This window comes from Diabrotica undecimpunctata, chromosome 6, assembly GCF_040954645.1.
Source record: "Diabrotica undecimpunctata isolate CICGRU chromosome 6, icDiaUnde3, whole genome shotgun sequence".
Classification (NCBI taxonomy): domain Eukaryota; kingdom Metazoa; phylum Arthropoda; class Insecta; order Coleoptera; family Chrysomelidae; genus Diabrotica; species Diabrotica undecimpunctata.
Window position 1 is genome coordinate 117,329,724 of NC_092808.1, and position 12,244 is coordinate 117,341,967.

Below are 12,244 nucleotides of genomic sequence, written 5' to 3' on the forward strand. Positions count from 1 at the left end.
AGTGGATTTGAAGGGAAGGCCTTCAAAAGTGACATGTCTGATGTCATGTATGTATGTATGTCATTAGAAACAAGTCAATGTATTGTAGTATTTTCCGAAAACCTAAGGAATATTGGCAAGTATTAGGGGTTTTCTGTGTCCCACTATGAAGGCTTTCACAGCCAGTGCTTTGTAATAATACACTGTATCCCACGATTAATGACTGACCTATATAAATTTTATATATTAATGAATAAAAGGAAATTGGAGTACGCAACATATTGGTTAAAAAAAGATTTTATGCTTTCTACATAAATTTTTTTGTTGAGTCGACTGGTAAGTATATGTTCCATATTTTTATTCATCTTTATATCCATTAGTAAATTACAACAACGAAATATTTTTTTACCTAAAGGACAGTTTTTTCAAATTAAATGCTAAGTTATTATTCCAACTTAAAATTCAGATTTTGTCGTTTTGTCTTAAATATATAATTGAAAGAAATAAGTATATTAGAGAAAGTTGTAATCCGAAGATTTCTGGGTGTTCGAAACCAAAATTCAGATGTTTACCTAAATCTGTGCCCTCTACAATTTTCAAAGCTAGAAGACGATGAATGGAACGACATGGGAAATCTAAAATTGTATTCCACGACATATCAGTTCATCTAGGCAAGAACCTTTGGTGAACTGGTTTCTTATACTCAAAATATCAGTAAATAAAGATATAGACAAAGAAAAGATTTGATTTCACGTTCAGGGCTTCTACCCAGTCACTCTGATGAGTCTTGCTAGGACGAAATACGTGTAAGCGTGTTTTAGAGGCAATATACGTGAAATCAAATCTTAACTGTCATTTCTAAATTAGTATATCTTGTTTCACTTTACTTTTTTGAGTAAAAATACACATAAAGTATTAAAAAAATGTAGGTAACTTTTACATGGCTCTAAATGGAATAAATTCACTATGACAATATAGATAATATTAGTATAAAATATTATACTCACATTTAAAAACTTAACTTCTAAATGAAAACTTAAATGCTGAATGGTCACCAGCCCCTAATTCCCACCATCAGTTTCTTTCTCTTTGTACAACCTTAACAAATCCATGGCATCCTGAGCTTGTCTCTTCTCACATAAATAACGTCCAGATGCTTCCTTCAAACTTTCCAAAAAGTCCCTGTCTGGAAAGGTAATGTCAACCAAGGATTCTGGATCCATATCACTCAGCAATTCCAGTTCTGCACCACCAAGCAGAGAAACATGGCAAAGATTATTTCTGAGTTTGCCAACCTAAAAGCAATAATACACCTTGAAGCAATTTAAAACATCAATACACTATTTTTTAGAATATTTCCAAATGTACAGTGGAGTAAAATTTAGTTATTGTCCAGTAAAAATACTTCTTGTAATTTTTTTTCTGAGCAAGAATGTTTATTTCATGTTTCAAGTCAAAATTTGTCTCTTTTTTTTATTAATGAATTTAATCCAAATTGAAATGTTTTATTAGTAGGTTTAGACTAGTATTCATCAAGTTTATGTTTGTTTTCCAAGTAAAACAATGATTAAAGAGTATGAGTCTCAATGTTTTTCTTTTGAAATTTTTGTACAATATATGAAACTCTTTTGTACATAATATATATTCTATTAAATATTAGAACAATAAACACTTTATTAAATACTAGAACTTTACTTTATACATGTACCATTGTTGTCTACAACTAAAATTTTAGTTGAAAAATGTTCTAAGTAGTTTTTTTAGTAGATCTAGATCACTGTCAGCACCGAAAATGGCATTTCTTTTTGTCACTGGACTGGTCCCAGAAATTGCACCTGGAAACATTGTGGACATTCTGAAGTCTCTAGTTTGGGTGCTAACTGCAAGTGCAAGGGAATAAAAACTAGAAAAAGTAAATATTGCAGTTCATTCAAATTAGCAGACCCAACGGAAGAACAACCTAGGTAATTATGTTCAGAAATATGGCTTGACGGAGTGACTGTTAACCATTTTCTGAATTTGCAGAATCTTCTCCTTCTTCTTCTAATCTACAACCCTTTGTGAGTCTTGGCCTGCTTAACAATGTTCTTCCATTCTGCCCTGTCGGATACTTTCCTTCACCACTGCCTGATGTTCATGGTTTTAAAATCCCTCTCTACATTGTCTATCCATCTTTTACGGGCCTTCCTCTTGTTCTGTTTCCTTGGGGCTTCCATCTCTGAACTGCAGAATCTACAGGTGCCTTTAAAATCCCACATACCATCCATGAAACAAAGATCAACCTAAGGATTCTACCTGGCATTCCATGTCCACTTGCAGGCATTTAACTGGCAATTTTTCCTGCCAGATTGGATTGGATTACCGAGAGGTTGCAATTTAAATCAATCAATTCTGAGATGCAGTGCGAGATGGCCAGCATAGGTGAACTGGGTTTCTCTGACCACAAAGGACAACAGGTTGATTTTCCATTGCATCAAGTAAAAATTTGTTTCAGACCAATTATACAGAGAGGCCTCTTTCTGTTTCATAATAGAATATCTGAAATAAGTTGTGACTTTGTGAATGGGGGAGAGAAGGATGTGAATGAGTAAGTTTAACAAATTTATGATTGTTTTGGAAGAAGCTTATTGGGAATACTAGAGAAAAAGTATTAGGTAATAGCCAATCAAACTAATAAAATTAACTGGTTTGAGAATTACTTAAAAGCTATATGTGATCCATTGCACTTTTTAGAACAGCTTAGAAAACAGTACCAGTCACCAGACATTGAGAGGACATATAAATAATGCCATATAAAATTGCAATACACAATGCAAAAATCATGGCAAATAACAACATCATCAGGAATTGTAGTAATCCAATAAAGCCTATGTGGAAAATTATAAATGAACAGCATGGTGTTAAGGAAAATATTAGTCAACCTCCTAATATCAGTCCAAATATCTTCAATGATTACTTTTCACATATAGCATGTGTGAACTTGATGTGAAGTGTCAACTTGATAGAAGATATCCCATTTGTAAATCTGAATCAAGTAGATAGAACTCAAATCTTCAAAAAAAAGGGACTCAAACCTGCCAGAAAATTATCGGCCAGTCTCACTGCTGCCAATTATTTTGAAAATTGTGAAAAAGTTCATGGCACTACAAATAGTAGATTTTTTGAGGTCGATGATATATTTTCCCAGTCTCAATTTGGTTTTCACAAACATAAAAATACAGTTTTAAGTATTTTAAATCTTATATTGTATATTACTGAGACATTTTTCCATGGGCTTCAATTTAACTCAGTCCTTTATTGTGTAAATTGGGCAAGGCTTTTGACGTGGTCAGCAATGAAATCTTCCTACAGAAATTAGAAAAATATAACTTTTGTTCCGAGAGTATGGAGCTCATAAAATTGTATTTGAAAGATAGGGTGTACGTTGTGAGGGTTGGTGATGTGTATTCGGAAGAGAGTGTGTTAAATATTATAGTACCCCAAGGTTGAGTTCTGATCCCAATTTTATTTTTGATTTATATTACTTAACGATCTGAACAATAATAAAACTAAACAAGTGATTTCCACAATGAGAGATGTGGTTTTTGGGAGTTCTTTTGGGCCCAAAATTACAGTGGTGTCCACATATTAGTAACTTGTGCAAAAAACTAAAAATAAAAGTCCCTTTATTTTCAGAAATCTTTCAAAATGTGTCTCACTGGAGATTATACTACATATCTCTCCATATTCCACTCACATCTTTCATAATCTATCCTTGGCTGGGGTCATGCAGCTGGCATAGAGTATTTCTTCTGCAGAGAAAGGCAGTGAGGGTCCTTGCTGGTTTGGGATTTAGGGAGGCCTGTCGTCAGGCTTATGAAAGACTGGAAATTCTTGCTGGATAGGCCCAGTACATTCTAGAAAACCATTTGAGTCATGAAGAGAAATATCAATCTTAATAGAAGTCTTGCAGATCAGCACAGTTACAATACTAGGCACAAGCAGAATATGATACCAACATATTGGCATTTGGAAAGGTTTCAAAATGGACCAGGTTATTGGGTAATAAAATGTTATAATATTCTGCCTGAGAATATCAGAAATTTGCTGAAAATTAATTTAAAAATAAAATTAAAAAAATATTGATAAAATATTCCTTTATACAATTTATAAGTATCTACAACATAATTTTTATTTTTAATTGAGGTTTTGTACATATTTGACATATGTGATATTTTATATTTTTAACATGAATAAACAATATTGAGTAATATTATTTTGTACTAAGAAACATCAAACATTACAGCTAAAAGTGTCAAAAACGCTCCCAATTGTTTTGGTATTTATTTAAATGACTCATACAGATGTATACAATGTTTTTTCCAGTTTTCCACAAAAATGGTTTTCATGACTTATAACATTTTTGTTTACACAGATTCAGTTAATGTTCCTATAGTCCTTTCGCTTATCTTGTGAATATTTTGGGAGATTCATTGTTGGAAACAAACAACACAAATATTCCTACCTAATTAACTACTATTAATAGTTCAAATAAACTTAATCTTACAGGCTTCTTTCATTGAAAAAAATATAATAATCATGAATAATAGAAGTAGAGTAGAGAGAGTAGAGTAGAGTAAAGTTTTTATTTGCATAAATTTTTTAACATAATTGAGCAAGTAATGTCACATTATTAATCACAGATTAAAATATATTAACATTACAAATTAAATATGCTGATCAGGAAGAAGGATAGGCCAGGCACTCTGCCTGGCTAAGTATAAAAATCATTTGTATCATTAATTTGTAATACAAAATTTCCACTTGTAAATACTGATCTATAAATGACTATAAAATTTCAAAATAAAATTTGTTTAATTGATGTCACTTCATTTTGTTAATAACTGCATTTGAATATTTTGACAAAAAAACAATTACTAAATTTACAAGAAAATTGGAACTGGTATCAAAAAGCAATTACAACTTAGTGATACAATGGACCCGTCTTGGGAGGTCTAAGAGTTTGAAGGGCCCATATATAAAATGGCCCCTGCCTGATCTAACATGTCCATCTACAATGATAATGAAGAATGTGTTCAAATTTGTATGCTAACTTACCATAATTTTCTGTTTTTTTTTTTATTTTTATTTTCAAAACTTTTTCTTATCTCCACAAAGCATCATTTTTATCACAAAAAATTAAAATTATTATTATTCTTTGAGACCATTTTATATAAACAATATTCTACTTAAATGTAGTTCAGTTAATAGATGTTTAAGCACTTAGCTATCATTATTAGAATCTATGGATATTGATAAATTAAAAATACAGATGTAATTCTGAATGATCAACTCCCAGACAAATAGCTCTCCCCTCTTCAACTAATTCCGTTAAAGATTATAAAGTGTAGACACATAGTAAAAATACACCACTTCATAAAGGCACTCTACTGAAACAGCTCTAGTGATAATAAATTATAATAAATTTTGTATCATAATTTAATATAAAAACAAAAAATTTTCAGTGTTAGTTAGATAAAATGAATTTCCATCAAGTAAGGATCGAATCGATCACTTATTTAATTTTATTAATTTAGCTTACTTCATTGCATATTAATGTTAGTGATGAAAAATTATGCATCAAAGCTTTGGGCAAGTCATTTTTATCAATAATTTTATTTTTACAATGTAGTTTTTATAAACATATTTTGTTAGGTCTTATATTTTGATGTTTATTTTCAATTATACTGATGGTTAAGGTTAAAAAGAATAACAAATAATACATAGTTGGTAATTTGAAGAACACTAAGAAGTATATATCATGATTATGCATCAGTGTCTGAATGTCAACATGACAAATTAATTAATTTCAGCAGTAAGTAGCATATTTAATGTATGCATGAATAATTGGAGCATATTCTATATTCATTAGTTTCAATTATAAACTTGCCATTTGCATAATTTCAAAAATAAACATTTAACCCCTTGTTTTAATTGATTCAATTTTATTTGGTTAATAAACTAGGTACATGTTAATAATTTTTAACTTATGTGTCAATTAATATTGGCTATTAGCAGAGATTCTATGTTGTATAGTAATTTCTAGTGACTTTCAGTAAATTTAACCATGAAGTAAAATAATCATTACTAAATTTACTAGACAACCAATAAATTGAATATTATTATTGCAAATGCCTATCAGTAGTCATTGAATTAAGGGAGACTAGTATTAAACAAATTAAAAGGCAATATTACCATTCAGACTCTATTTTTTATAATATAAATATTTTGCAATATATGTATAAAATTGCTAACACTTGGTAAGAAGCAGTAAAATTCAGTATTGACTTAAAAGAATAAATAAAAATTAAAAATCTTTTAGTCATAAACAATCAACAACAACAAAATATTAAGTACATTGATCTAAAGAGTAATAAACAGGACCTGCAAAACTAGGCTAAAACTCACTTGTTATTGTTCTAGATAAGATTGAATAACACAGATATGAAAATAGATCGTGACCTATCTATTGTATCTATATACTCACCAATCCAACCAGCCCTGAGCATCCTTTACTATCATCCACTTGATCCATATTCAGAGGACAAGGGGCACTTGGCGGTCTCCAATTTTCTCCTTCAGTAAGTATCATTAAGCTGGTATTCGGATCTAAGGTACCAAAATATTCTTCGTCGTCAATTTCTGTTCCATCTGTCTCCAAAACTACCGTAATATTTTCGTTTTCTTCGATGTTTAGTTTATCCCGCACTTTTGAGGTTAAGTCTTCTAAAGATCCTGCCACTATTCCTTTTTTGATATCTCGAGATTGGTTTGTTATTTTAAAAGGTTTTCCGCCGTTATGCTCAACTTGTTCCATTTTTGTGTCAATATTTTTACGTTAACAAAAAAACAACCTACCAACCCGGCTGCTTTGTTTAGACTACAAGTTTAAAAGGTTGCCGCCCTCTCAGCACATGAGATTTGTGCCAACGTTGCCGAAACGCTGAAAATATCTCAGGACATGAATTTTAGGGGAAGTACTTGGGATCGTAATTTTAAAGTAGTTATACTCGTATATCTAAATATCTATCTAATAGGAACTATATATCTAAATTTTATGGGGCGCATTATATGCGCCTGTAAATATCTACATTGTGTATGTAAAATATACTATAGTCATATTTCAACCCGTCCTTAGAGGGAATAAGTGACATTACACTCATTTATACAGGGTGTTAAAGGTATGTCATAAATTAAATCATGCATTCCGGGGACAAAAATAAATTGATTGAATCCAACTTACCTTAGTACAAAAGTGTACACAAAAAAAGTTACAACTCTTTGAAGTTACAAAATAAAAATTGTTTTTTTGCATTATCTCCTAAACTACTTGACATTTTGTAATAAAAATGAACACGTTACTTTCTTGTTCTGAAATCATTTTTCATACAAAAGAAACAACAAAATCTAAGCGCACAGAAAAACTTTAAGGGGGTATGCAGCCCTAAATCCTCCCCCCCCCCCCACCCCCCAACTTTTGAGTACGTTCAAATCAAATGAATTTTGTGGCATCATTAGTTTAACACAGTATTTTTTAAACTTTTTTGCCTCTTATCACTTTTTCGAAAAACTAGTTTTTTCCTAGTTGGCCATAAAATTACGGATACAATAATTACAAACAGTTCCATCAATAATAGTTAATAATTTGAAGCATTTATTGTGTGAATAAGATTAATATTCAAAAATTTCATATTACAATGGCCTACACATTTCAGAAAATGGCAGATATGCATTTAACTTTGGGTAAGTTGGATCAGATTAGAGTATGATTTCAATAAACTATCGGGAATATCGTAGGTGAATGTCAAGTAAATAGTGCAGCAGCCGCAAGGCTTTATGCAGTAAAATACCTCAATCGAAATACACCCGATAGACGATTGTTTCTGACCATTGATCGTCGTTTACGGGAAACGGGTACATTCCACCCGCCAGTTGCTGGCAATAGTGGTCGTCCAATAATGGATGCAACTGATGAAGACATTTTAGAAATCATTAAAGAAGTCCCTGGAACAAGTACAAGGGTAATAGCTGCTCAACTAAATGTTCCTCGCGTAAGGGTCATAAAGAGCACATTTGGGCCGACGAAAATCCTCACGCCAAAAAAACGACTCATCACCAAAGGACTTTCAAAGTTAATGTTTGGGCAGGAATTGTGGGTTCTTGGCAAATGATTTACAAGAGTATTTGGTATATTGCAATAAGGAAAAATATGTGGTTTCTACAAGATGGCGCTCCACCGCATTACACTAATGAAGTCCGGGAATACCTTTGCAGGCAGTATCCTGGTCGGTGAATTGGAAGAGGTCGTGACGCACCTATTTCTTGGCCACCCAGGAGTCCAGGTCTTAACCCCATGGACTTTTGCTTTTGGGGGTTTATGAAAGAGAAAGTGTATTCTGTAACAATAGAGGACGAACAACAATTGAAAAATATGATTTTTCAGCGCATTCGGTTTTTCTTATTAAAACGATACCGAATGCGTATTGAAGAAAATGGGGGTCATTTTGAACATTTACTGTAATATCATATTTATAGATGCTATAGACATTTTTTTTACTTGTTAATTAATTTAAGTCATTTATTTAGTTGCACGTAATTTTTTAAAGGTTAATAAAAAAAGTCATAACTCAATAAAAACTGTTTTTTGAAAAAAGTGATAAGAGGCAAAAAAATTTTAAAAATAGTGTGTTAAACTAATGATGTCCAAAATCAAAATTCATTTGATTTGAACGTACTCATAAGTTTGGGGAGATTTGTTGTTTCTTTTTTATGAAAAATGCTTTTAGAACAACAAAGTAACGTGTCCATTTTTATTACAAAATGTCAAGTAGTTTAGGAGATAATGCAAAAAAACAATTTTTATTTTGTAACTTCAAAGGGTTGTAACTTTTTTTGTGTACACTTTTGTACTAAGGTAAGTTGGATTCAGTCAATTTATTTTTGTCCCCGGAATGCGTGATTTAATTTATGACATACCTTTTTGAAACACCCTGTATTTCAAAATTTAAAATAACGTTGGATGGAGTGTGTGTAAAAATGTAAACATACTTTCCCATATTATTGTTTTATTTGAGATTGAAACAGTAGGAATTTATCTAAAAAAATTTTAATTTTTTTATATTGTACTCACCTATACATATACAGGGTGTAATATAAGTCATTACATATTATAGGACAAAATAGTTTAATTGAGTCTTAGTTTGTCGCAAAAAAGCTGACAAAAGTTAATAATAAAAAGCTTTTCGTTCTCAATACTTAACGATGACCACGTTGCTCAAGTCAGCTTTATTGGAGGGGGGGGCGGTAAGGATAGAGATTAGTAGAAAAATGTAGATCAAACAGATAAATAAACGATAGATAATAAATACAGTATAGCCCGAAATAAACAGTACTGAACTTGTAATTATTTTATTGTTTTGAAAAATACGTATTATTGACACTTTATAACATATTCTAAATGAGCTCATCTTTTCTCAAGAGAGACTTTATACCGATATTCCAGATTTCTCGGAATGTTATGGAATAAAGATTGTTCCATGCCCCAAATGTATGCGTCTGGAGATGTTAAGTCTGGAGAATGTGCAGAATAGGAGAAGTCAGTTATTCGTGAAATGAATTTGTTTGAAAAATGTCTTAAAAGAAATTGACGAACTGCGACAGCAGTATAGCAAGTTGCCCCATCCTGCTGGAAAAATTGGTCTCGAAATGCCAAATTACATTGCACGACAAAATTGACGTAGATCAGGGATAAAGCGTGTTAAAATTTATATGTACCTCTGTTGATTAAGCGTGACTTGCCTACCATTTTCTTCGATTAAGTATGGACCAATGATTCCGTGTCCCAAAACTGCACACCAGACACTCACCTTTGCGCTATGTATGTAATAACTTCTTGAACTTCATCTGGTCTGGCAAAGCCCAGAAATCGATTTGTGCGACGATTTACATGGCCTGACAAATAAAAATGTGCTTCGTCTGAAAACCATACATTTTTCAAGAATCTGTCCTGGGACGCCCTCAGTTTCCTTTTCGTTGGCACAATACATTACCCGTATTTCTAAACTTTCAACAACCTTCAAACTTACAGCATTACTTGGAGAACGTTTTTAAACCGTTGTGTGAATTGAGCACACACGTATTGCAGACTTGTACTATTATGTCGGCCGATTCCGTATGAGCGAAAATAATACACAAAAAACACTTTCTCCTCTGTACTTAACACCATTTTTAACAATTAGGTCTTAATAACTAATTGTTTAAGGATTACTTGACAGGTCTATAGTAGTTAATTTGAATATAACAGCGCACACAAAGAGACATCTATGTTTAAGTTTCAGTACTGTTTATTTTGGGCAATACTGTATATAACATGGTATCACAGTTTGACAAAGAAAAACAAGAAACACGAAATACAGCTAAACTGTAAAACAAAATGAACGCCAATAAGTTTTAATTTGAAAATTATGAGAGAAATCAAAAAAAAAAATAAAACAAACATTTCTCCCAAAAACATCAAAAAACACACGTCAGAAAACATATCAGCAAATTATCAAGAAAAATCATGAAAATTGACATATTTAACCATAAGCTGTAAGAAAAGGTTATATTTAATAAAATACTTTAGAAGAATTAATATATTATCATCTACAACTAAATTCATATATGTAATTTATATTGTCTCTACTTAAAAATAAAATAATACGTCACAATAAAAAATAATGTTTAGTAAACTTTCAAACAAGCATGAATTGTAAAAAAAAATAAACAATAAAAATTGTTTATTAATACTCAAAATACTCAAATACTACAAATAGGTCTAAGTGGTGTATTCGTTTTTAAAACTTTTGGTACTTCATAAATATAATAATATAATAATAATAATACTGTAATGAGGTGTAGGGGAAACCGGGGGAATTCCGCGCACCTAAGGTAAAATAGTTACAAAAAGTTTCCTATGTGCAAACAAACTTCCATAATTTAACTACTGAAACTTGTATCTATTGGGACCGTTATTACCATAAAAAATAGGATTAAAGTTTAACGGATTTTGAAGAAAAAAATTTACTTAAAAAAACTGTCATTGCGCGGTATTCCCCCAGAATTAAATAAATCTTTATTCGAAAAAAAATTTATTGTAATAAGGCAAATATTGTAAACAAAACAAATTTCTTAAAGACAAAATTATAAAAAAAACATTAAAGAGATAATTTTACTTTCTGACTGTCTTTCGTTCAACCTTGGCACACATATCGCATGTAAAATTAACTGCTGAGTCCCAACCACTACATTTTAAATAAGCCCAATTCGAACACATTACACAACAATACCAAATTTCTTTGTCTCGTCCGAATTCACCGCACACCAAACAGTCCTCATTTTCTAATGTTAGATCTACATCATCATCATCACAAAGCTTACTCTCATCATAACTTTTAGCCTTAGAATCATCAAAATGTAAGTTTCTAACTCCAGCTTTCTTGCGTACAGGTCGTTTCTTTGGTTTAGTAGCCAGTTTTCCTACGGTTCCTGTCGTTTTTTTCTTGGTTTCATTTTTTTTTTATCTCTTCAGCTTTTTTCTTAATATTTCTCTTTTCTTGTTATATTTCTAATTGCGTTTTTAGTGGCGTGGAAGTGAAAATTTCTGAGTGTTATTTTGCACGTGATTTGGAACTTTTCTTTATAAATTTGAAAGGAAGAGGAGCTAGCTTTTCAATGGGTATACTAGACCTAGTTTTAATATTTCCTGACGTTCCAGGCTGGGGTGCAGCTTGCTGGTTTGATTTCAATTTGGCATTATAAGATGGAGTCTTGTGCATAGTTTCATCACATCTCGATGGTCCCGGTTGGGGTTCGGTATTTCTAGGTGGAGTTCTCTGTATAGTTTCATCACATCTCGATGGTCCCGGTTGGGGTTCGGTATTTCTCGGTGGAGTTCTCTGCAGTTTCGTCACATCTCGACTGATCAAGGGCCCTGTCATCATTGGTAACGTCGATTTCTAAGTCTATTAAAACGTGCATATCTGAAACTTCAGTGTGATCTATTAAGCTGAAATCATCTTCAGAGAATTTATTGGGATCTATGAGCCATATTCCAGCTGCACGGAACCCGGATATTCCTTTGTCCATCATGGCAACTATCAGGTATGCTCTGTTAAAAATGGAAGCAAGTTCAAATTGTGTGATCTTTTCATGATTATGAGTTTTCAGATACAAGTCGCACTCACGA

The 12,244-nt window shown here is 31.9% G+C and overlaps 1 protein-coding gene across 2 annotated transcripts in view; it reads right to left on the reverse strand.

Annotated features, from left to right (window-relative positions):
- Positions 1 to 6,919, reverse strand: part of LOC140442795 (DNA fragmentation factor subunit alpha-like) — a 54,453-nt gene extending 47,534 nt beyond the window's left edge. For both annotated transcript variants that reach the window (XM_072533768.1, XM_072533769.1), the window contains exons 1-2: positions 6,506 to 6,919; positions 987 to 1,274 (exon numbers count right to left, since the gene is read on the reverse strand). In XM_072533768.1, coding sequence (XP_072389869.1) covers positions 1,041 to 1,274; positions 6,506 to 6,835 — 564 coding nt within the window. In that variant the 5' untranslated portion in view covers positions 6,836 to 6,919 and the 3' untranslated portion in view covers positions 987 to 1,040. The remainder of the gene's footprint in view (positions 1 to 986; positions 1,275 to 6,505) is intronic.
- Between the last annotated feature and the right edge of the window lie 5,325 nt (positions 6,920 to 12,244).